The sequence below is a fragment of the Urocampus carinirostris genome, chromosome 17 (assembly GCF_059441175.1).
Source record: "Urocampus carinirostris isolate Australia breed hairy pipefish chromosome 17, RoL_Ucar_1.0, whole genome shotgun sequence".
In the NCBI taxonomy this organism is placed as follows: Eukaryota; Metazoa; Chordata; class Actinopteri; order Syngnathiformes; family Syngnathidae; genus Urocampus; species Urocampus carinirostris.
This window is the reverse complement of record NC_142365.1, coordinates 22,693,230-22,719,470: the sequence shown is the minus strand read 5'-3', so window position 1 is coordinate 22,719,470 and position 26,241 is coordinate 22,693,230. Positions and strand designations below refer to the sequence as shown.

General features: G+C 38.9%; 2 protein-coding genes across 4 annotated transcripts in view; one reads left to right on the top strand and one right to left on the bottom strand.

Annotated features, from left to right (window-relative positions):
* Positions 1-668: 668 nt before the first annotated feature.
* On the top strand, positions 669-21,056 carry zswim7 (zinc finger, SWIM-type containing 7). Of its 3 annotated transcripts, none has more exons than XM_088320556.1 (5): positions 669-814; positions 1,556-1,577; positions 6,111-6,213; positions 12,833-12,937; positions 16,033-16,913. In XM_088320556.1, the coding sequence occupies exons 1-5, from the start codon at positions 739-741 to the stop codon at positions 16,177-16,179; spliced, it is 453 nt and encodes a 150-aa protein (XP_088176682.1). In that variant the 5' UTR covers positions 669-738; the 3' UTR covers positions 16,180-16,913. The 3 variants fall into 3 exon arrangements, with proteins under 3 accessions (XP_088176682.1, XP_088176684.1, XP_088176683.1); XM_088320558.1 differs by lacking the exon at positions 16,033-16,913 and adding an exon at positions 14,927-14,985; XM_088320557.1 differs by lacking the exon at positions 16,033-16,913 and adding an exon at positions 20,693-21,056 and having other exon boundaries at positions 675-814.
* adora2b (adenosine A2b receptor) overlaps positions 21,047-26,241 on the bottom strand; it is a 23,090-nt gene continuing 17,895 nt past the window's right edge. Inside the window, exon 2 of the mRNA XM_088320555.1 lies at positions 21,047-26,240. Coding sequence (XP_088176681.1) covers positions 25,514-26,240 — 727 coding nt within the window. The 3' untranslated portion in view covers positions 21,047-25,513. The remainder of the gene's footprint in view (position 26,241) is intronic.

Here is a 26,241-nt window from a genome sequence, read left to right as displayed (position 1 = left end):
AACAGTACATTTAGTGGTTAAAGAATAAATCCTGTCCATTTCATGTACCGGTAAATATACCCCATAAATGGAATCATTTATTACTGAATAATGGATTTTTATTTCATATTAACTCCTGCATTTTTTCTTAATTTTAAAATGTTTTTTGTGAAGCAGTGGTTTAAAAGATGCTTGAGAAAGGTGGACTGTTTTTATATAAACTTCTCTCTTGAAGGAAAAAAAACACCTCACAAAAAAACAAATTTTCTTCCCTCAGCAATCCTTTTCCTGTTTTAAACATTCCTAAAAAAATTAAGAGGAGGGGTCTCCAACCTTTTTCAAGCTGAGAGCTACTTTTTGTTTATAATCGGCGCAGGGGGCACCTAGTTTGATATGTATTTGTAAAATAGCAACTTATTACCTATGTTACCAAGTTATTAATAGATTCATTTTTGGCAGTAGGGTTAATTAGACTCAGCCAACCACTTAAAAAAAGTAATTTTACTAGAAAATTTTCAATTGCCCCCTGCTGGTGTGCTATTTTCAAAACAGGTCCGCGGGCACCTCAGCTGTTCCTAGTGTGCACACTGGGGCCCACGGGCACCACCTTGGAGATCCCTAAATCCAACAGGGCAGCGCTAAAGACCGATTTACCGCTCTAGAGCCGCAAACCGCTGTCCCCGCTTTAACAGGAAGTCTTTGACCGGAAGCTGTATTTGATTGGTTTATCACTTCCGTACACAGAAGTCGCGTGGAAAAATGCCAGCAGTACTACCTGCAGTGGCAGAACAACTATTCCGAGATATTCGAAAAACCTACGAGGAAAACGCTCAAAGTAAGTTAATTGAGTTTATTTCATTTGTTTAACTTCTTTTTTACTTTCTTTTTGGGAGTTTTTTTCCCCAATGCAATGGGCTTACTGCCAGGTTGTTTGCCCCGGGTTTATTATTACGTTGTTGATTTTGCTCTTACCACTGCCCAAATATTTTGTTTACATTTAGGTGACTTTACATTGAGGGACAGGTTTATACTTTTTACAATAATTGAGGTCCGTACCAGTAAAAGCCGGCAATGTCTTGGGTTAGTTAGTGGACCCGACTGTAAAACTCAAGACATACAAAAAACTTATTTGGGGAAGAAGTGGATATGCATTGACCTAATTTCATCGATGTGAAATACCTTTGATATCTTTATTTATTTCACTTGAAATGGGTGGGAAGACGAACATGTCGTAAAACTAACGAGTTGACCAATTATGTACAACAAACGCAAAAACACGTTTGCATTTCTTTCCTTTTTGGTTCCTTTGACATTAAAATTCTGTTTTGTCTTGTTTTGCACCAAAAGACCCTTAGCCCAAATCCATAGTTTCCCTTGGCTCTTTTTTTTTACGTATGACTAACAACCACTAGATGGCATGACTTGCTTAGGTCCGCTATTCATTGGTCCAGAAATTGGTTTTCTGGTGCGTGAAATTTATCTGATGATTATCATCCATGGAGCATAAATATAGATATAGGAACTGGATATTAGTCATTATTTGTATTTGACTGTATTTTCTTTCAATCTTTTGCAGTCCCCGATGAAATGCTGATTGCGTAAGTAGCCTTCCTAACTAATATTGACCTGCCATGTCTTTTTCTCAAAGATGATGCCAAACTCTAGGGTTCTTATAGGTTGTATAGTTTAGTAGACATTTAAAATAAGGAAAGAAGACATTAATGTATTCTGAACTTGAGAGGAGAACAGGAACGGACCGATCCGAACCCTCAGATAAGAAATTCTAACCTGTTCGAAAAGCCCTCCCATGAGCCCCATTTCATTTTGTGCAACCCACTTTCAAATGCAGTTTTTTCCAGGCTACAAACCAGATCTAAAAACCCTAATTTGGCCAGAAATTTGAAAGTGCACCTTATAACCCGGTGCGCCATATTTACCTACTGCAGAAGATTGGAACTGCATACAGCAAATATTGGTATGCATGGGTTTACATTAATACCATATTTGAGCAATTATTTGAATCAATCAATAAACGTCACTAACCTAACTTACAAAACATGGTATGCAACAGCAATCGACCCTGAGAAGTGTCAGTGATAGTCCAGATATGCATAGTGCATTCTGATAGGTTAAACGGTCTCTTCACTTCTTCATTAATGAATGTTAGAGAATGGAGGTTATTGACGCACAAGTGAAGAAGTAGAGAAACTGTTTCACCTGTCAGAATGCACTGTGCAAATGAGTGCATGGCACTTTGATTAAAAATAGTAAGAGGATCAGATAAGCTATAATGCTTTCCTGTATGTCTTGTGTACCATTGGTGATTTGGTCGTAATGTGAAGGCGCTCTCACCGCTATTACTTGGTTTCAACTCCCATTGTATACTATATTTTTTGGTTTGAGATAGCACCACATATTAAACAAAAAATGCACAACTGTGTTACTGTAGTCTCAATTTCATGCGCCTTGTAGTCCGTTGTGTCTTATGTATGAAATACATATGCCAAAAAAACTATTTTTTTTTTGCTTGGTGAGCCTTATAGTGAAGAAAATAGGTAATTGTAAAATGGACATTTTCTTTTCAAATTGATTATAAATTCCCTCAGGGTTATGAAACCTCATTTAAAGACCACTGTTACACAACATGTATTTCATGTGTGTGGAAACAAATAGTCATCAGTGTGATTTCCCTTGAAACATATACTGACCGCATTGAGGAAGAATAGTGACTTGCATTGTGACGAATAGTCTGTGAAACCCAAAGTCGTGCTAATGTATCCTTTCATATATTTTGAGATATATCCAACATGGTGTTTTTACTTAACAATCATATTCTCGGGTAGAATTAGAAAACGATATCCTGTGTATTAGTCAGCATACTGACTGGTTTGTCTGGTTTTGATGTTTTTCTTTTATGAGCAAATCTTTTTGTCTTTATATTTGGAAAAAAAAGCCTTTTAATACGTTAGAGCAATGCTTTTCAATCAGTGTGGGGTGAGACCTTGGCTATTGGACGAGTGCAAAGGAAATTTCATGGAATGACAGTTTCTTATTTAGATTAGCTGTACTTCGTAGTGTTGAATTTTGCATCGTTCTTGTTATGAGCCAATGATTTTGCAGTTCTTTGATATCCACACCCTGTAGGCTGCAGGGATGGAATTTTTCGGATCTGAAAATCCGTCTGCCGGGCTTTCTTGCAAGTTCAAAATCTATCGACGTCTTCCCTCCTTATTTAGAGTGTCAACTAAAGTTTAAGGTAGTCAGATCCCTTAACCACCTGGGTCGTCATAGTACTATTTCCGGTTCTGTGTCTTTGGTAAGTACTGCCTTGCGGTGCTCATCCCTCTCCAGGCTGTTTTCTTTTTGGTTTAGAGTTTGCTCTCCACATGAAAAACATGGTTACCAGTAGCAGGAGAAGCCTCCTGATCTGACTCACATACAGCACCATCATCATCTGGTCGCCGTTGTTGTCGGTGTAAAGCGTCTTCCTGCTCTTCAGAGATAAGCCATAAATATATGTAATTACTTTTTTCATTTGATGATGCTGTTTAATATTGCTTTGTAAAAATAACAATAATACATCTAATAAAGTAAGAAACATTCCACATAATCTTGCTCTTTACAATGATTATTTTCTCAGTTTTACCAAAAGATTTAAAAAAAATAATAATTTTTGAACGTTGTAAAACATATTTTGTTCCTCTCGCAGATGGTTGCTCATATAGAGTTTTATTTCTGCTATTCTTATTAGAAAGCAATATAAAATACTTTAGTGTATCAGGTTAAAAATATAGTAATAAAATGAATAACATGTATGACCTCCTGAGTCACAGTGACGATCAAATAATCAGAAAAATGTTACCGTAAGTTTACAGAACACTGGATAAATGTAGTTTCCTTGTGTTGGCACATACTTCTGACCTGCTACTTGGGGGCAAAGCAGGGGTCTTCCCTCCTGATAAATAGCCACTGGCTGCATCTTTCGGCTTCCTCTGATGCTGTTTTGATGGCTTCACGCAGGCTTTGGGTCCCGATTCCTAGGTCAACCAATAACTTGTTGGTGGATCTTGCAACAAAGCCTCTGCAGCCCACCTCCACTGGGCAGACCTTAATGTTCCAGCCACCATGTTGTGCTTCAGCAACAAGCTCAGCATAGCATAGGTGTTTTCTCTCAAAAGCCTAATCCACTGAGTCCTCACAAAGTACCGTGAGCTAGATGATGAATGCCTTATTCCATAATGTCGACCACAGCACCAGAGTGGCTAATGCGATCTCTGGAGGAAACGCAAGCTGCCAGCCAAGATCAGCCAGCATCTTCCAGTCCCGCAAGCGTAGCTGGCCTTGCTCAATTGTTATGGAGCTATACTGACAAATAGAGAAAAAAAACCCTGCGGGAATGAGCGTGATGCCAGTGTCCAACACTCCCCCGAGCCCCTCATTCCTCAAACCTAATGTGTTCCACCCCAAACATCTCTCCTCAAAGAAAGATAAAACCAGATAGGCACAGTGGAAAATACAGCATAAGGGCTCTTTGAACTCAATTGGGCATTTTTAATAAAAACTTAATAGAAATATATTTGACTTTCAACTTTTTAAGGCCACCAATGTGAATATGAACAAAACAGGTCCTCTCTAAATTTCGGAACAAAATAACTTTCCCCCGATGATTTTGAATCTAGTATCAATATTGTCACACACACGCAGCTGCCTGTCAATGCCAAGACCCGGCTCATTTCAGAAGAGCGGCATCACGCTTTACACCGAAAAACAATGGACACCAGATGATAAAGGTGCTGTATCTGTGTCAGATTAGGAGGCTTCTCCTGCTACTGGTAACCATTGAAAACAGTACTCTTTGTTTCATGTGGAGGAGCAAATCCCTGAACAAATAAATGACCTGCAGAGGAATGGGCGCCACCATGCTGTACTTGCCCAAGAGGCACCACAGAAAGTGGGGCCTTCAAGACCCTGGTGGTCAAAGGATTCGTGAATTGTGAACTGAAATACATCATGCCACACATTATTAGAAAGCTTAAACTCTTGCGATTCATGATATGCTTATATAAATGTACTCATCACAGAAAAATTACAATTCGTCTGAAACAAGATACTCGAAAACTATAAAGCCGGCATAGCTCACCAAGTATGTTCCCTGGCAGTCGTCAAATGAGTTGAATGTACGCACACATGGAGTCGTTACTTCCAGGACCGGCCAGTAAATCCAACGTTGTAAAATTTTTTACTCTAAAACAAACGATATTGCTAGCATCTTAAAAAAAACCCCACCTAAAAGCATTATTGCATTGTTGGACGTTCCTTGTCGTAATCCGTTATTTTCACCACATAATTTCCGTTTACCAATAGAAAAACTTGTAAAATTCCCAATATAGCTGTTAGCCTCTGTCCTTTTGATTTACACCACTCTCGGCCAATAGCAGGCTTTTTTTCATGGTCCACCACCCGCATTAGCCTATAAGGGCCTGTATTGATAAAAACCAAGATCGCGTTTTTTTAGCTTCGAATATCTGAAGCCAGTAATAGCCGAATAAAATGTTGATTGAAACATTGATTAGCACATGAAATTCCTAACATACATGTATGCAAGTTTTGTATTCAATGTATACAATTTTTCAATGTGTATTCACATCAGTGATGAAAATAAATTTGCGTAAATGCAACTCGGGAACCATTTTTGTGCACCATAACTACGCGCAAGTTAGCACAATCATTGATTGACTTCTGGAAAGAGAAGTCAAACATTTACAAATCTACAAAATGTCTAAAAAATGGGCAAAAGTAAAATACACATTTTCAAAGGTTTTAGTGCTGTAAACTGGTGGTCTCCAAATGGCCACCTTTGGAAATGTCTAAACCTACCTTTACATAAATGTGGAAAATACAATGTTTACTTTTTCAGATTATGATCAAATTTGACAAGGTTCTTTATTTTCTAAAATTTTTAAAGGCTCCGTGCATAAAGATTTTCTTTAAGGACAAAAGTGTGCCTTTGCTCAAAATGTTAACAACACCTAATCAGAGCATTAGATTACATTTTTGTCAGTCTGCAACATCAAACACTGACCCACTGACCAAGTTTGGGGTTCCAACTATTCTTCATTCTATCTATCCAGGCTGAAATTTGTTTTTGGGCCCTGTGCAGTACAAGCTTTGAATCTACTCGACCAACAGGCAGTCACCTGTCTCTCATCGCCCAGCGGGCGCAAAACTTTTCAGGTGAGTCCTGTACCCGCTTGCATCCTTTTAAGAGACGCTACACAAATATGTGTTGCATATAGTGACATACTCTTCACTTGTCTTTTACATAACAAACAGGGCAAATTTGTACCAGGTAAATACAATAATCTGTATTTTTTAAAAAAAAGATTTTGGGTCATGATTATTGAATCGGCTAAGATTCATCAATCTTATCATTTAGTATGTCTAAGATCAAAGAACCTAGAAATGAAAAAAGCTCAAAGGAACAGAGTTATGTGTAGCGAAATCATGTGCAAATATTTTTTCAGAAGATAATGTGGCAAGGATGTGCAAATATTATGACAGTAGGTAGCTCACAAAGAAAAAAGGACATATATGAACAGTAATGTTAATTCAAACATTGAAACACTGCCATTTACTATTTACTCATTGACAGAAATAATTCTGTGTGAAGTTGCATATTTGGCATATTATCCATAGGCCTACTAGTAAATTACCATTAATTATGGATTCAGAGAATACATGAAAAAAGCAATATACAGTAACCCCTCGCTGTTTTACTCTTCGGGGTCTCCATACTTTGCGGATTTTCATCGTGCATTGCGTTCTGCATTCTGATTAGCTCAACAGTTGCCCTGCTCATTTTCTGCCTGCGTCTTCCTCTGCGTCAATGATGTTGCGGTCTAAGTTGTACATGAACATGAAACAGCTGGACGAACCTACATTACGTACATCTTTTTCATTGTCTAATTTATCCAAAAGCCATCATGACAACAAAACACCCACCAAAGGAACAAGAGGTAGAGGAAGATGCTATCAGAGTGTGTACGAGTGCTTGACTTCCTGCAAAATACCTGAGTTTTAGTATTCTGTTTTCGAGGTTTGGCTAGAATTCTTGTAAATGCTTAAAATTGTTATCTTGTTTCTGGGCAGTGTGACCACTTATTAAATATAAAAAAATAAAGCAAACAAGTATGCTCAAAAATGACGCCAACACGCCAGCTCTTGTGGCTTTACTTTGTGTTGAATTTCTTCTACCCTCGTGATTAACGGCAGCTGGCATTAATTCGTATTTGAAGTTTTTATGAGAAGCGTCATTGCCCCCTACGGGTCGTGCCCAAGAGGTGCAAGATGCTGGGAGGCTGTTGTTTTAATTAACAAGGGCTATAAAACTGACAATATAGACCATTTCTATAATATGGAACAAATCCACGCACAGCATGCGGCAAAGTATGCAAAAAACAGAAATCCAACTCTTCACAATGGGAGAGTCCACTCTCTCCAGTTATATAAAAGGTAATTCATGGAGATGACAGATGGGCTTTGCTGCTTAGCTCATGTTTGCTGCTTAGCTCGTGTTGCACGCACATCTTGATTAGAATCGTTTTGTTTGGTAAACTGGAGGGACTATGCTGCTTCTGTTTATTTTTTATGCTACAAGTGTTATAACATCAAGTACTCTGAGGAAGTTGAACATATGTTCTTTTTCCTTGAAGTAGTGTAATGAGGCCCACTCTCTTGGCACCACGTCAAATGTTGAAGTTGAAGTTGGTACGTCAACCGCTTCATAATGTTGGTCATTTCCTGTTAACACATCTGCGAGACAAAAAAAGGGCCGTTGTCGCAGGTATGCGCTCTCTCGTTTCCTTCGACGCATTAAATAAACCATGAGGACGTGACATTTTCCTGTGAGGATTTTTCACGTTGTCTCTTGCAAACATTCACTGACCTTCTCATAAGGAATGTTGGGTGGTGGTAGTGCTCCGGGTGGTGGTGGTGTTTGTTATTTAGATTACGATAATATTCTGAAATATCATAGTGGGAGCTGTGTTTTGAGAGAAGACTCCATTTGGAGCGTATAGCTTTTGACAAATGTCAAAGGATTAAAAGGGGCACAATGGTTGTGTCTCCCCGTGATAAGGGTCATTGTGGCCCAAATTTCCCGTCTACTCCTTCAGGTTCCTGAAATGAAAGGCAGGTCTATTAAAGTTGCTGCTAAATTAAGTGATGCATTGTGTTTTATTTGTAATACTTGAGAGTTCTCCTTAATTCAGTGATGCAGAGTTTACTATTTGAGACCGGGTTTACTGCGGTTTTAGCTGTAGTAGCTTTCATTGAATGAAAACAAATGAATCAATCAATACTTTATTTATTTCACACCATTATCTCAATGTTTATTATTGTCTGTCAGATTAGGTAATTTTAGAGGTAGCGTTGACTATTTGAAACTTATGTAAATATTGTGTAAATTATCTTTTTATCTTTTTAATTTTTTTATCATTACAGTTAATTGTGTAACTGGAGTGCCACGTCCAATTTTGTTGTCACAATATGTTAAACCCATTTTATAACAATGGTAATAAAGGTATATTCCATTCTATTCTATTCTATTCTTATAGTAAGTGCATAATGTTGTACTATCTTTCACCTAAGCAACATTTATTTTCAATCCCGCGACTAGAGGGCAGCAACTCAATATCCAGGCATGGCTATATACCTGCAGTATCAGGACAATGACACTTGGTGGCAGTGTAATGTTATTAAGCTAATCACACACATAGAAGAAGAACCACACAGAAGTACATTGGTTAAAGTTGTGTGCTTTCGTGTTTCCTTTTTAAAAAAAATGTTTTTAGAGCAAAATTTGTATTTACTGTGTTTTCTAATCAGTGGTAGTATCCTAATTATAATTTTCCTACTCAAGTTTCATGTTTAAGACTGAAGATGAAGATGCAGTAGTGTTTTGAGATACTAAAGTGGTCATGTCACTAATTACACTTGTATTTTGAGGCATTACTGCAAGTTTGATAGAGTTGTGATTGAGAGTGAAGCCTCTTTAAAATGTAAATAAAGTTCTATACCTCATTTATTTGTGGATAACATGGACTCGAGTATAACGCGCCCCCCTAATTTTTAAAAAAATTAAAGCTGTGTACATTTTTTTCAAATTTCCTTGGCTCTAACTAAGAACGTAAGTGACAATGGCGTTGAATACGCGAGGCCATGAAAAAAGTAATTTATTGAAAATGTAAACTATGAACATGAATATGTAAATGCTGATCACCACTGGGTGTTCCGTGGATTGTTATCGGATCCGAGAAGAGAGATGAAGGCGTAGAGGAATGAAAAAGCGCAGATCTGGCCTACTGTGTCTACGTAACAAGCCATGCCTGCCGAGCAACAGTTGACTTCGACCTACAACTCGTTGGAAACTGCTACATTTGTAACTGTTGTGTCTTGATCATCATGGAGACCTGGCTCAAACTGAGCATCTCTGATGCTAGCGTGCAGCGGCTCGACCGCTCTCCATGTCGCTTTCTCTACACTGAAAGGGAAAGCTTTCCAATTTTGTTGTACTATTTAATAATGACAATAAAGACTGCAGTTCTGTATTTCTATTTGTAGACCTATAGTTGTTATTTTGTTACAGTCATGTATATTATATTTTAGTTTGAACAATTTTTCTTGACACTTTTAACAGCAAAAACACATTCACAATTTTCATGTTTCAGGTTTTGTATATTATATTATAAATAGGCAGTACGGCGGCGCAGTGGTTAGCGCGTGTGCGGCACAGTTCTAAGGTCTTGGGAACCTCCTGTGTGGGTTCAAATCCAGCTACCGGACTTCCTGTGCAGAGTTTGTATGTTCTCCCCGTGCTTGCATGGGTTTCCTCCGGGCACTCCGGTTTCCTCCTCCCTCGCTGGCAACCAGTTCAGGGTATCCCCTGCCCACTGCCCGATGATTGCTGGGATGGGCTCCAGCACCCCCGCGACCCTACTGAGGATAAGCGGTGCAGCTAATGAGATGAGATAAGATGTTATAGATAAATGTTTCTACGAGTTTTTGGACTTTAATGGAACACAACCCCCGCAAAAAACTAAGGATTACTGTAGCCCAAAGAGTAAAACCAAATATCTGGACTTGACATGTTGACCTTGTTTCCTTTGAACGACATTTATAATTCTTGTGATGCAAAAGAGCAAAGCGCACATTTTGTGCACATCATCGCGGCTCCCCGAGCGCTGATGAATTTCCTTGAAGCTGTGTTTGTTTTGCGGCCCTTGGCTAATGGCTGCTTCCCAAGTGGTGTTCCCACAAGACCCGGATTTCCAGGCGAGGACAAAGCTGGAGCTTTAGTGAGCCTTTCACTTGAATGGCCGCCGCGCTCCATGTCGTGCGTTCCCAAGGTGGCCTGGCCCCTCGGCTGGTGGCCGAATCCAAGGCTTAAGCTGCCAAGCTTTGCTGTGTGGGGCCCAGCAAAGCCACGTGATGCATGACGCAGGCATTGAACAAACAGAACCAAAAGTGTGAGGTGGATTTCAACTACTGCGGTCCTTTCTTAGCCATTTCCTGGCTCAGTTTTGCAGGTTTTACAGCTTCTCTCTACATCCTGCCTCGCCCACTTCACTATTCATAGATAGCGAGGTCTTCTTAGTCTTTGTCTCAGCTTCTTTGGGGCTAATTTATATCGTAATGTCACGGTGGACAAACGAGGTGTTTTCTGTAGGTCACAGGGCCGGGTAATTTATGGGTGCCTCAGAAAATAATGGAGCCAGCTCTTGCATCTCGGTACTGTAGATGTTCATTATCATGTCAAGTTGTTCAACAGACCAGGATTTACAATCTTGACTGCAATTTGCAAAGAGATGTAGAAGCTCATCTACAAAGATCTAGCTTCTATCGAGCTGGTTGACAAGTTGGTCGTTCAAATTAGGCATCTTAGAGGAGGGGACTATCTAAGACAAGGCCACCATTTTGGTCTGAAATATTATTTTCTGTTCTCATTTTTAAGCCTCTGTAGAACTTGATATGCATGTCATACAGGCCTGTAATGTTTACTTGAGAAGCTGTTTATTGTGCTTGGTTTTGGATTTTTGCGTCCGAGCACACACATACAGTATTTCAAATATTCAGGATAATAATTAAACTTGTGCAGAGTTTGCAGGGGACCCCTAAGGCACATGGTCAATGACTCCAGTCATCAGTGGCCTCTATTGTTTTATGTATTTCCTTTGCTAACACACTACACTCACATGATCAAGGATACCGCAGAGCTTTCTGATGCACCCATTTTTTGAATCACGTGTGTTGTAGGAAGAATACCTCTAAAACAGGGTAACTCCAGTTCTCAAAGGCCACTGTTTTGCATTGGTTAGATACTTCTTACTCCTCCTCTGCCAACACACATACAGTATTTGGAATATTTAAGATCCCTGTTAGGCTTCTTCATTGTTTATTGTTAATCTGATAATCATCATTAGATGTGTTGGAGGGATGGATGGTCCCCTAAAGCACATAGTCACTGTCTCCAGTACTCAAAAGCCCCTATTATTTTATATTTTTCTTTTGATAACACACTACATTCAATCGATAAAGATCCTTACCAGGATTCCGGATGGCACCCTGATGCACCAATTATTTGAATCAAGTATGTTGGAGGATGAACACCTCTAAAACGGGGTGTTGTACCAGTTCTCAGGGGCCCCTGTTCTGCATAGGTCAGAATAAATACTTCCTACTCGAGCACTCTTCTTTCAACTGATAAGGATCCTTCTCCGGCTTGAGCCAAGCTTGCTGGTAAGATAATCATTTGAATCAGTTGTATTAGAGGAGGTATACTGTACATCAGAAATGGGGGATGTCCGTTACACAGTCCATAAGGGCCTCCCTATTCTGCATATTTCCGATACTTACCTCCTCTATCACACCTAATTGAAATGATCAGACTCCTTATCAGGCTTTTATGGTACTTGCTGATAAGGTGATGGTCTGAATCAGGAGAAGAAATATAGGGTAGATATCTGACTGACATATGTTTGGGCCTTCGAGGACCAGCTTTCGTAATGACTTTGGTAGACTCTTGGCAGTGGCAGACACCCGGCAGGTGGTCATTAGACAAGCAGGTACATCATGTTTAAATATTCTCTAGTTCCTCTTCTCCAATTAGCTGGCAGATGGTGACATCAATCAATGTAACCTTAGCTAGCAATTGACCTAAACGCTCATCTTTATTAACCAGGAGAATCTAAAATTTAATATAATTTAATTATCGGTCCAGATTTACCAGAATATACATTTTTTATACATATATAAATCCATTTAGCTCAACTAAAATGATAACTCATTTGTGGTTCACAAATTGTGGATCCCTTAACTGCCTGGGTCGGCTAGGCACCACTTCCTGTGGTGGGTCAAAGGCGTGGCCCTGGCATAAACCAATGTTTTAGGCAACACTACTTGACAGTAACTTTGGAACTGATATTTTACATCGTGCTGATTAGGTTGCCTTTTTAATTGGATATTTCTTGCAGCATTTCTTTTATATTTTAACACGATTATTATTTATGATAGTTACAAGCACTCTTTTGAGTTATTTCTATTTTAGACATTAGGCCCTGCCTGCTGTTCGGGGGCTACAGGGATGCCATAAATCGTGTTTTTCTTCCTGCCTTTCCCTACTTTTACTATGTTGACGCATCTTCTACTTTGGTCACTGCAGAGATCCCAAATATGGCAAAAGTCGTATCCATCCATTGTATTTCTTAAGAGGGGCGTTGTGCACTATGAACTGTTGGTCAGTTCACTGCAATAAAACAGCATCCTTTTAAGATGAATGCACCATTTTTTGCCACAGGTCATGGGAGGCTCAGGAATGTTGTATACGTGCTTCACATCATGCCACTTCTGCCCGTGTCCAGCTTTTGCCTATACGGTGCTAAGGCGGAACGAAGGACTGCTGGTGAGACACATGAAAACCTGAATGTTCATTTCAAACCCCACCCACAGATGCCGATGTGATATATATCAAAGGCCTTAGTTTCTTTTTGTGCACATGCACAGATGTCAATTGTGTTTTGTTACTTGGGCGTGTATCCTGGGAAAAATATGCAGAAGTTCAAATGTGTTTAACAGATGTTTCGCGATCAGGTCAGATTTGGGCCATTGGCTTAATAACCTTTTAAACCAGGGGTGTCAAACTCTTTTTAGTTGGGGGCCACATGGTAAAAAAAACTTTCTCATGGGTGCCAGATTAGTAAAATAATAACATGAAAAGTGTGCCTTGGATAGAGGGCTGTGGATCTTTTCAGAGTTTCACCTTTAAATTAGGATTCAGGAATTTAAGACATGATTATAAAACGATTGTAGTGTCATCAATACAACACCCAGCTAAACTACTTAAAAGGGACCGTGACCACAGGAGGTGTGTTATTGAGGCCTGAGTCCCCCTCTCTGAATGGTGAAAACTGCAACAGTACAATACAATGTATTGAGACCATGTGCCAATAAGTTCACAGAAACAAAGTGCATAAACTTTACATTTGTCTGAACTCTTACAAGATATAGTTGTTTATACATCATACAAACACTTTTGGGAACTTACAGCATTGCCTTGTTAATCCTTAAAATGGATCAGGATGGATTTGGGCATGCAACAGTCTGTTTAAGGTGACTCAGGAAACCCGGAAGTAGTATGGTTTCCCCCGTGGACTTTTCAACTTAAAGCCCCCAAAAACACAAAATATTGATGTAAAGAACTTACGCAAACTTTGCTGTTAGATTTCTTATATATGATAGAAAGGAGCTAAAGCTTTTACTTTCTTTTAATATTTTCTTCTTTTTCTGTCTCTCTTTTGTATCTTTCTTTTTTCCTTTTTCATTTTCTTTCTTTGCAAAAGGTTGGGCCTGAGATGAGAAGAAAAATGTAGCAGTTTTGTACTTTGTCGTTTCTTTTAGTTTGTATTCTTCTTTGTACTTTTTAGCAGGCATTTTCAGTCACAATACATATTACAGAAACATATAGAGGTCAAATATTACAGCATGTCCCTTCAAATAAGCAAAAATATGGGCAGATGAGGTATTGTTGACATCTTTAGACACTTTTCAATCACCTCTTATTTTTCTAATTCTTGAAATGTTCTTTCTTTTTCTTTCCTTCTTTTTTCATTTTTCATAATTTCCTTTCTTTTGATTTTTTTTCCTCTTGCTATTCCTCTTTTCAGATGATCTTTTCTTGTGTGTGTGTGTGTGTGTATATATATATATATATATATATATATATATATATAAACTATTTTTTCTTCATGTTTCCTCTTTGCACTTTTGAAAAAATCTTCTTTGCTTTCTTTGAATTCTGTTTCGACTTTTTTTTTATATTTCTTTTTTTTTCCTTTATTTGTATCTTTCTTTCACTATTTTTTCTTCATGTACCCTCATTTTTTTCTTTTCTTTTTCTCTTATTTTCTTATTTTATTTATCTACACTTTTGATATGTTTTCATATTTTCTTCTTTTGCCTTTTTCTTTTCTTTTTTGGATATTTTCCCCCTTTTCCGTTTTCTCTATGTAAAAGGCTGAGCAAAAAAATGTGAAGAAAATGTTGCACCTTGGGACTTGTCATTTTGTTGGTTTGTATTCTCACGTTTTCATTTTAGCACTTGTTTTCAGTTGCAATACACAATACAGCGACATCTGGTGGTCAAATATTGCCCTTCAAACAAGCAAATTGTTGGGAAGATGACGTAGTGTTGACATCCTTACACACTTTTCACTAACTTCAATTTGTAAATTTACAAGCAGCACCGGTTACAAGCTCCTCTCACATCCTTAACGGTCGCACTTGGGTAGAATTTGCTCCAAGAATGTGACTAAAATTGTCTCAAAGCACTCGGGAAATCAACCATTGATCTCATTTCATTGAGGAGTCAACGTGTTGACACTTGTTCTCACAGGTCTGCACTTTGTGATCGCCTCTTCTGTTAACACAACACAAACCATCCCTACGCTCCAGACTCACAACAAAAGGGAACGCCAAACAGTACAAAACGTACAAGCCTATGACTACATGCTTGGTTGGCTTTGCTTAGGATTTTTCACATTCAGACCAGGTGAAATTATTGCCGTGAAAGAAAGATGAAAGAAGGTCAGAGCTGTCAGTGTGACGTTCAAGTTTGACTCGGGGCCTCAACTGTCTGATATTATTAAGCCGCCATGATGTCTCTGCGACCAATACATGGTCTTCTCTCTATCACTTTGTCATGTGCGTAAAGGATGTAAGAGCTTAAGATCATGCGACTCAACATAAAAAAAATCATATCAGACTTCTGAATTTTAGTCAGTACAGTACATTGAAGTTTAGAGAATGTTTTGTAGCACTCCTGCGTCTATGTTAATGTTGATTCAATTAATAGTGTCTTCTACGCTACTTGATTGAGATTGACTGACACAATCCACAACAAGTGTCTTAATCATGGCACAATTTTTTACTTTTCTTCACTAGATATTTCTCCGCTGATTCATCCTAGATCGGATCTTACGCTGCTGTTAGAGTGGGAATCCCGTTAATCCATTCATGCGCATCACTAGTTAGATGACTTGGCATTTGGCTACCAAAGGGTATCAGAGTTACTTCTGCCATTTATTTGCACTTGATTAAATGTCTTTACTTTGACATTTAGAGCAATGAGCAGAAATCACATTGCGTCTTCACCTGCCGCAGGCCCTCGCAATGCTTTGTTTTAATTGAAGGCGAATATGCCTGATGGGTTAAATCATCAACAAAAGATAATTTCTCGTTTTGCGTTCGGTGGCAAAAGTATTTGAATGTTGTAAAAGTGCATTTGGAAAGATTGCTTTCCATTGACAAAAGACATTTGCAAAGTTCTGCTCTGCCTTTATGCTTCTGGTAGGCACGACAGGTCCCTTAAAACAATGGTCGACAACCTTTTCTGGTTCATTGTCTGATATTATTTTTTCTCCCTGCCCCATCAATAATATATTGTATGTAATAATAAAAATTATAATACTAATGATGATGATGATAATAATAATTTAACAGGGTGTATCGAGCACAGGTGTGGTAACACAGCTTATCCGTGAGGCGCGAGAGAGCAGGGGCAATTTGGCAGTACTGTGCCTGGACCCCGCCAATGGATATGGGTCAATACTAAACAAGTTGGCGGAATTGTCCCCGAGAAGATACTAAGTCCCAGAGAAGGTCTGCAATTTCATCCTTGACTATTTTGACAACTTTAGTCAAAGGGTGTCTTCTGGGACATCAACAGAAAGGCATCATCATAGGCTGCACAATTTCCGTGTTCCTGTTTGCATTGGCTATGAAAATACTGGTTAAGTCTGAGGAATGCAGAGATCCGCTGTCCAGATCTGGCACCCGGTAACCCCTGATTAGAGCATTCATGGATGATCTCACATTTACCACATCATCAGTGCCCAGATGCAGACAGCCCCTCCAAAACCTTCATTGACTATGTGTTTCGAACCTCCCAAGTCCAGATCCTTAGTCCTGAGGAAAGAAAAGGTTAACGACCGCTTCCGCTTCAATCTGGGAGACACCACAATTCCATCAGTGTCAGAAAAGCCAGTGAATAGCCTGGGCAAGCTTTTAACCAGCGATTTGAAGGATTCCGCTGCACGTCTAGCTACCAGTGATCATCTCAACACGTGGCTCTCCGCTGTGGACAAGTCGGGGCTTCCATAGAGGTTTAAGGCCTGGATCCATCAGCCTTGTATCCTGCCCTGTCTCCTCTGGCCACTGCTGATGTACGAATTCCTCTTGACCACAGTGGGGAGCTTGGGGAGGATGAACAGCTCATCTCTGGGCAGGTGGCTACGCCTGCCACGGAGCCTGAGCAACATTGCCTTGTTTTGGCACAACACCAAGCTGCAACTCCCAGTCAGCAGTCTGGCAGAAGAGTTCAAGGTGTCCCAGGCCAGAGAGAAGTCCTGCTCTACCAACATTCCACAGATTGAATTCGGGAGATCAATCACCCTTGGTTGGGTTGCCTGGGCGAGGGTTTTTGACTAAGACTCGAAACACCCGATGATCCTGGGAGAGTCACGGGCGATGTAACCAGGTTGGACTATAAGTTGTATTACCAAATAATAATAAACCTAAAACTGCTGTGTCTTCTCTAGATCACCGGGGATCTAAATGACCCGAGAAAGGCATTAGATTGTATCTCTTAATCACACTATTTTTACTCATGGTTCATCACGTTGGCTCACCTTTTTCATATAGAAGAACCAGGAAATTAGAATTAAGCCCAAATTGCAGCAATAAGAGCGCAGTTGATGATAGGAGAAATTGCTTGGAATTTTAATTAATCAGCACACTATTTTTACTCATGGTTCCAGGTCGTCTTGCCTTTTTTATCTTGAAGGTGCACGTGATTGCTCAATCATTGTGCAGGAGTTGTTTTAGATGAACTTATTCCCATAATGGTCCATAAAGGTGCCACTTTGTAGAATGTTGTTATGGAGTATCATGGGAATGGGTTCAGCCAGAACATCTTTGGTATCACAATGGCCCCTTTAAGATAAAAATGAGAAATGATAATTGGATACAATCGAATACTTTCTCCTATCAACGGGGCTTGATTTGGGCTTGAATCCCGTGACTTCCAATTCTGAGCATATGTTAATGTGTGGGTCATTAAGCATTGAAAGATACACGTATCTACACGAATAAATCCGATTATAGAAAATGGCAACTTTTATGCAAATCTACAAAGGTACCTGGTGGTTGCCGACCACTGCCTTAAAACAAGGACAAACCGCTTCCCCAAGGTCATAACCACCTTAAAGCAAGCAAAACTGAGACAATATATATCCTGCAACTTATTTTGGATCTTTGTTTATGCTAAATATTATTGCACTACTTTTAATTTCCTATCACTATTATTATAACTTAGGCCTGTCTCTAAAAACTACATTTACATATTATTTGAATCTTTTGCACAACTGATAAGGAATGAGGAAGAACATTTTCTTACATGATAGGAACTTGAGCAGTGTTGAAATTCCACAATGAAACAGCTTTTTATCCTGACGGTCTTTTATCTCATTTTTCTTTTTAAATCTCTATTACATGTTAACTTTGGAGTGCCATGTTTAATCTCTATGATAATAAAGAAAAATCAATCCAATGCTTTATCATTTGTTTGAGACAGTTTTCAGCAATTTGAGGAATCTGAAGAATTGTTTGTATTGGTATGTTTGTAAATGAAATAGACTTTTTGCACAAATTATCTTTGTTTTTATTCTACATATATCCATCCTGGGTCCAAAGTTATTTAATTTATATACTGTATTAACAATATTTTTAATGTTTCAAAACTATTGAAAATATTAATATTTGCAGACGACACTAACATTTTCTATTCAAATGATAACTATATTGATTTGGTAACCTGTATTAATAGTGAATTATTTAACCTAAAAGTATGGATGGATATAAATAAATTATCTTTAAATTTAAATAAAACCAAAGTACCGTATTTTCCGCACTATAAGGCGCAGCTAAAAGTCTTTTTTTTTTTTTTCAAAAGCTGACCATGCGCCTTATAATACAGTGCGCCTTATTTATGGATCAATATTAAGTCGCAAAGTCTTCCAACTAACTTGCAGCCGCCGAATAGATTTTCCCCCGAACGCCAAGTAGTCCACGGTGTATGCTGGGATTTATTTACCGGCGTTTCATTGGCTAACCAATGTGTCAATCATCATTTGAATCGATCACTATTGGCTAAAGTTATTCGGAGGTCAAGGGGCGGATCCTTTTTATCATTTACAGGCTGGCATAGGCTGAAGCGGAAAAACAAAGCCTGCAATTGGCCGAAAAAGATGTGTCAATCATCATTTGAATCGATCACTATTGGCTAAAGTTATTCAGAGGTCAAGGGGCGGATCCTTTTTATCATTTACAGGCTGGCATAGGCTGAAGCGGAAAAACAAAGCCTGCAATTGGCCGAAAAAGATGAATGCGTATAGCACGTGGTTGACGGCATACAGAAAGCATTTTTTTACTATTCTGTATTTGTAAATATTTTATTCTCCTGGATTTACTAAACTCACGGATATAAGAGGACCATGGCTGCACATTATTATTGAACACAACGACTTCGGTGAGCTACTCTGGCTATATATTTTCCCTGTATCTTGTTTCAGACTGAACTCGATGTTTCTGTGATAAGCTGTGCAGATAAATGATGTAATGGAGCCTCTATTTTTAAATTAAACTCAATTCCAAGTGTTTTTTGTCATATGCACAGTAAAGTTGCAAGCGAAAAAGAAAATAGAAACTAAGGAATGGTTGGCATTTCTTGAATCCCAAGACTTTAACCTTCCGAATGATGGAACGATGCATTCGAGTGACATCGTACGGCCCACCGCATCCGCACGTGTTCTCGACACGTATTTGCGTCTTTGCAAGCTTTGGGAATGTTAAGGGGGTAATAAGTTTGACTGAACTATCTGACTGTTTTGTCGACGTTCCCATTGTAGCGCCTTATAATCCGGTGCGTCTTATGTATGTCAAATATAGGACCAAAATGATTTTTTCGGGGTGCGCCCTATAACCCGGTGCGCCTTATAGTGCGGAAAATACGGTAATATTATTTGGTAATCGCAAGGCAAATCAAGATTTAAGAAGTAAAAATGGATGGTGCTGCAATAGACGCTGTATCAGAAATTGAGTTTTTAGGGGTCATAATAGACAATAAATTAAGCTGGAAAACACACATCAGACACATACAAACTAAAGTATCTAAAAGCATTTCAATAATTAATAAAGCCAAATTAATTTTAAACTATAATGCATTGTATTTTTTAAATTGTTCTCTAGTTCTGCCTCACTTAACATGTTGTGCAGAAGTCTGGGGCAATAATTACAAAAGTTCACCGCAGCCCCTTTTTATCCTCCAAAAACGTCCAATTAGAACCATACACAGGGTAGGATATCGAAATAATACTAATATTTTATTCCTGTAGTCCAAATTATTAAAATTAGATGATTTAGTAATTGTTTTCACTGCACAACTGCTATTTAAGGTCAACAAAAACATAGTGCCAGAAGACATCCATAATTTATTCATTCGGAAAGAGGGAAGTTATAATTTAAGGAGCTTTAGTGAATTCATAATCCCAAAAGTGAGAACCACCAGGAAAAGTATGTGTGCGTCTGTGTGTGGAGTCAAGCTTTTGAACGGTTTGCAACTACTTGTTCAGGTTTAGATACAAAGGAACATTCCTGGCGGAATACAGAGATGAGGAGGGTGGGATATGAGTGGTGCGGGAGATTGGGAATAGTGCGTCGAGTTAACTTTGTGTTTTTGTTGCTATTCTCATTTCATAACTGTTATTATTAATATCATTACAATTGTTTTTTTATCATTGGTGTATTTGGTGGGGAAGATGAAGGGGTAGGTAATATTAGCATTTGCTTTTTACTAACCCTTTTCGAACATATTATGTAACGTTATTTTGTTGTTGAGTTATTGTTTTTGTTCTGTTTTTATTTTGATGTTCGAATAAAGTTTTCATCCATTCATTCATTCATTCATACATAGTCTGTCTTGCCGTGAGTAAATAGGTAGCACGTACTAAGGTTTATTATCGCTTAATAGGGGGAATTTCAATGATTAATAAGGAGAGCAATTGACTGAGGTTGACCGGTATGGGCTTTGTTTTTATTTTGGCAGTGCAAACACATCCTGGCCGCTTACCTGTGCGAGGCTGTGGGCGCGACTCGTAATCAAAACGTGTCGGACGAGCAAATGACGGCGCTGCTCAGCGGGACCTCGTGATCCTGAATCCACACTGTCAATGATAACCAAGAGCAGGAAGGAAAACCATGACTGTTGTTTTTTTTTTTTTTTTTGCAGTGTCTTTAAGACTTTATTTTACTGGTATCCTTTTGTATTTGTTTCCAGGGAAACGTCTGTTTACTAAGATTGCGCTGCTTTATTTTTAGCTTTTACGTTGGGACTGTGCATGATTATTTTTGCCTATGAAGGCAAGTTTTATCGGTTGCTTACAGTACATAAACTTTCCAAAACAATATAACATGGCTTTTATTCACAGAATCTTTGACCATAAATACAGATTGCACCCTCTCGAGGAGATTAAAAAAAACGAAATAATGACACAAAGGCAACAGGTCAAGGATAATTGATTCGCCTCCATTTTGAAAACATGATTTTTTTTAAAATGAATGGCACCTACAATATACAGGTTACAACATCACAGTGCAGTTACGGTTTTCGTGTCTCCGTTTGAGGTATTGACACACAGCTGTACGTACACTACAGTTCAAAGGTTTGGGATTACCCGGACAATTCTGTGATTTGGATCAAAAAGACACACTTTTATTTATCAAAAAAGTTGTCCAAGTTATTTGTTCTTTACATTCTATTTTTAATTTTATTGTTTGTTAATGCAACAACCATTGCATCCTGGTCATCCTGGAAGGGGGAATACATCATGTGTGGTCACTTCTCAAGGTTTCTTCATTTTCCTCTTGTTGAGGCTTTTGAGTATTTAATGCCCTCATGTAGGTTTTAGATCAGGGGATGGTGTAATAATAGTCTGTAGTTTGCATTAATCTGTGGTCTGTGGAGGCCTTTGGGACTTCCTGTGATTAAGGGCTATACAAATAAACATGACTTGACTTTTGCCCATATGAATCTCTTCCTTTAGTTGGCCAGTCTCAGATTTGCTACTGTGCCTTGAGGGCCAGTATCTCAGAGACGTGTCTTTACTGTAGGTGTTGACACTGGGTTTGTGTGTGTGCTATTTAACAAACCTGCTGATTGAAGACCTTTAAAGCATCTATTTCTCTAACGTCCGATTCTAATGTACTTTTCCACTTGCTTGGTACTGCCTCCTACTTCACTTTCTACTCTTGTTAAAGCCTGTTTGTGTTGTTCTCTGAAGGAAGTAGTCCACACCGCTGTAGATTTTCAGTTTCTTGGCAGATGCTCGAATGAAATAGCCTTCACTTCTTAGCATAACAATAAATCGTCCTGTTTCACACAGAAGTTCTCTTTTACTGGCCATTCTGAAAGTTTAATTACACCCACTAATGTGACGCCTCAGATACTCGACTAGCTCAATGGAAGGTCAGTTTTATAGTTTCTCTTACCAGCTAAACTGTTTTTAGCTGTGCCAACATCATTGAATAAGGCTTTCCTAATCATTTATTAGCCTTCCAACGCAATTAGCAAACATAATATACTAATTAGAACACTGGAGTGCTGATCAGGAGGTAGAGCGCTCGTCTTGGGATCAAGGGATCCCAGTTCGAATTCCGCCTCGTCCGTGTTACATGTCGAAGTGTCCTTGGGTAAGACACTGAACCCCTTATACCCCCAATAAGCAGGTTAGCGCCTTACATGGCTGCAAGGCCGCTATTGGGAAATGTGGAGCACATTGTAAAGCGCTTTGGGAAGTCATTGACTTGAAAAGCGCTATAGAAATGCAGATCATTTCATTTTCATTTCATTTCATTGCTGGAAATAGGCCTCTATACACATATATAGATATTGCATTAAAAACAGACATTTGCTGCTAAAATAGTCATTTAACACATTCGCAATTCCTATGGTGTATTTCTGATAAGTTATGTCATCGTCATTGAGAAAAACAATGTTTTTCCTTAAAAATATTACTAATCGACCCCAAGGTTTTGAACAGTAGTGTATGTTTAGCCCTTGACATAGCTCAAATGGCAAACAAAAGGTTCATGATTAGAGACACAAAGGTAAAAACAGAAAATAAGCTGTTTCATTGTGGAATTTCAACACTGCTCAAGTTCCTATCATGTAAGAAAATGTTCTTCCTCATTCCTTATCAGTTGTGCAAAAGATTCAAAAAGGCAGGCTTTGAAAAATGAATCAATAGAAAGGAGCATAAGTGCTTCATCGCCAGCTGCATTCTGATGGATTTATTTATTTTGCACTTTGTTTCCCATTTATCTGATTAGGGTTTTTGGAAGTGCCGGTTAATGTGTATTTCATGGTAATGGTACATTTCTTTATGAGAAAAAAACATTTTAGAGCTTGAAAACCCCCTCACAGAATACATCAAGTTTCCGAGGGAGTATTAAAAAAAAGGGAGGTTTGGTTAACAAAGCACGAACCTACATTTATCGGTTAGCAATTCAAACCAACCTTTTGGGTTTAAATCAACGACCTAACGTTAAGTCAAATAAATAAACCGCAAAACAACACGAGCAATTCTTCTTCTATCACACTTAGCAAAGAAAAATGGCTCACATGACCCTTTTTTCAGAGTATTTATTCCACCCAAGATGTTTAATTAAACTCAATATGTCAGGTTAAACAAATGACCTCAAAACTCATTTGCTCAGCCCAGAAAGTTAGGTTTAATAAATAACACAAAAATGTGTTGACTGAACAAGTGATTTCATCGGAGTGGTTTAGCAACTTTTCCAATATTGATTTTCGACTTGATAATCTAGGTTCAATAAAGGGTAGCAACAGTTATCTGCTTAACTTAATAAAGGCGTAAATTAATCATTGAAAACCTTTCAGGATGGAATGATTAATACAAAAAGTTGCATTGGTCCCATTTGTATTTTGATTACATTTGATCCCACGAGAGTATTTAACATAGGCAATAACTGATATCCCCAAACTGTTTTAAGACATTTTCTTTGGAACCCCCAAAAATACGGACTTTTGAGGCTGATGACGGGCACAATAGAAAATGGGCTGAATTTTTAAAATATAAGACAGAAAAAGTATACTAAATGTGTCTTTAGTTTTGGCAATAAAGTTAAAATAACATTTACCGACTAAATAATCCGTTCTAGGTACTTTGACAACATTTGTACTTCTGTTTTTTTTACTTTTAGGAAGTTTAAAGGGGGGGAAAGACGAGCTGTCCTTTAGCAGATTGTTATAGAACGATATTTAGCTGATTGTAGTCAGCAGTTCTATGTTTGCTGGGTATCTTTTAGGTGCATATAATGCAATTGTGAAATAGCTTAAAGGAATTGTTGTAAGAGCGACACAGACATTAAAAACATCTACCGATTTATTTTCAAACGCACTGTTTTTTCTAAATTTACAACAAAATTGACCTAAGACTAGTATTTTAGTATTTTAGTCTACGACTGCTTTATTTTGAAGTGAGACTAAGTCTATGTGCGTGAATAAACTGCTACATTGATTACATTCGATTTCCATTTTTGTGAAGGTTTTCCACTTCTGGTTTCAAACAAGCACATGTTGTCGTTTTTAATATTCTGGAGATGGATTGTGTTTCGTGCATAAAACTAAGGTGCGCGACAACATCTACTGTCTTCTTAATGTCGAAAGGTTGGCGTGTATGCGCAGAATGTAACTCTTTACTTTCACTTTCTTTCACAACTATGCACAATTTAGAGCAGGTGAAGTAATCTCCAATTTCCGATGAATGTTTTTTGGCCCATTTTAGATTGTCTGCCCTTCTGCAATGCACTTGTCTAAAGAACCTTTGTGAACGGATGCAAAAAAAAAACACAGAAGTACTTCTAAAATACCCATTGAAGTCCACAAGTAGTACAAAATAGAATACAATATTTTACGGAAAAAACATTACTTTAATAAATTAACACTTGCACTGACTGTTGGCAGTAAAAAAGAACTGGTTCATTTCTACCAGGGCTTAGTCGAAGCGATAAATATCATTTCAGGATGATTCATAGTTTGGGTTTCTTTCCCAATCCCGAACATCCAGTTAACGTTAGTGTGACCCCACAACGACAAATCCTTCACGTTGTAAAAGTTGGAGGAGCTCTTGACATCATACCCCGCTTATGTAAACATTCAGTGGAAATATAGTGGTACCTCTTTATACGAGCACCTCTAAACATGAGGATTTCAGCATGCGAGTTTTTTGCTTTTCAACAAAAAGCTACCTCGCTATAAATACAGTCTATGACCAGTCCCAAAAGCTGCCTCTATTGACCGCTCGAGACTGCTTACCATAAGCAACAGCTCAACCAGTTTGTGCATGCAAACTACTAAAGGCAAAAACAAGTGTGCTGTAAAATTCAATTTAAAGTTACTGTAACTTTAATTTTAATTGTACTACAGGTTACGTATCATCGACATCTCTCAAGCTCATACCTGTCAACCTCCACCAATTGTTTCCCTCATTAATGATCACAAATCCTTCCTATTAAGCCATAATAAACCTCACAAACACAACGCAAAACCTACTCACAGCCAGGCAGACTATGTAGAATACCGTGACATTATTAGTAATCAAGAACGTCGTTGTTTTCTGCCACCAGTGACAGAGACGATCTGGATTAGAGCTGAAATGGGCAAAATGAGATCAGCCTTTTTTAATTATTTTCACTTTGAAGATTTTGGAAGGACCGGAACGAACCAATTAGTTTTTAATTATTTTGTCTTGGGAAAAAATGCTTATTACACAAGCAATTCGAGCTACAAGCACTATCTTGGAACAAATTGAGCTAGTAAGAAGAGGTACCACTGTAGTGGCAAAATCTAGAGCAGGGGATCCATAGTCATGGGGGTCTGGTCCTTGGTTCGCCGGCTACCGTCTGAGCCGACATAGAGCTCTTCTTTGCGACAGAGCACGTGGCGTTCCAGGATTTTGCGGAAAGTGTCACGGAAGTCCTGGATACGGTATGCGTAGATGACAGGGTTGACAGCCGAGTTGGCGTGGGACAGGACGATGGCCACGTACATGACAGCCTCGGGCTTGCGCAGTTCTTGGTAGAAGAGAGTGAGGCAGTTGAGGATGTGTACGGGCAACCAGCAGACGGCGAAAAGTCCTACTATGATGGAGAGCGACTTGGCGGCGCGGATCTCCCGCTGCAGCAGGCTGTGGTGTGAGCTGTCGCTGTTGGACACGCATTTGAGTTCAATCTGCCTCAGCTGCTTCCTGGCCACCGTGAAGATCTTCATGTAGATGCCCAGCATAATGAGCAGCGGGAGCAGCACACACACAAAGAAGTTGAAGTAGACCATGTATTCCATGTCTACCACGCTCTCAAAGAAACACTGGAGCTTGCAGCTCCCGGGTGTTAAGCAACGCCCTTCAGGTTCCGCGTCCCACTGCCCGTCGGTGGCGTTGTTTGACGTCGAGTTGGCGCAACTGGAGTGCTTGACGTTCCAACCAAAAAAAGGGACCAGCCCGATGATGAAGGACAAGATCCATAGGATGGCGATGATCTCTCTGGCAGTTTTTCCCGTCATCAACTCTTTGTACC

Bases quoted from the DNA above. Each gene is read 5' to 3' on its own strand.
- zswim7 (XM_088320556.1), top strand. From the start codon at position 739: ATGCCAGCAGTACTACCTGCAGTGGCAGAACAACTATTCCGAGATATT. The intron at 815-1,555 runs GTAAGTTAATTG...AATCTTTTGCAG, and splicing joins CTACGAGGAAAACGCTCAAA to TCCCCGATGAAATGCTGATT. The intron at 12,938-16,032 runs GTGAGACACATG...ATAATTTAACAG, and splicing joins GGCGGAACGAAGGACTGCTG to GGTGTATCGAGCACAGGTGT.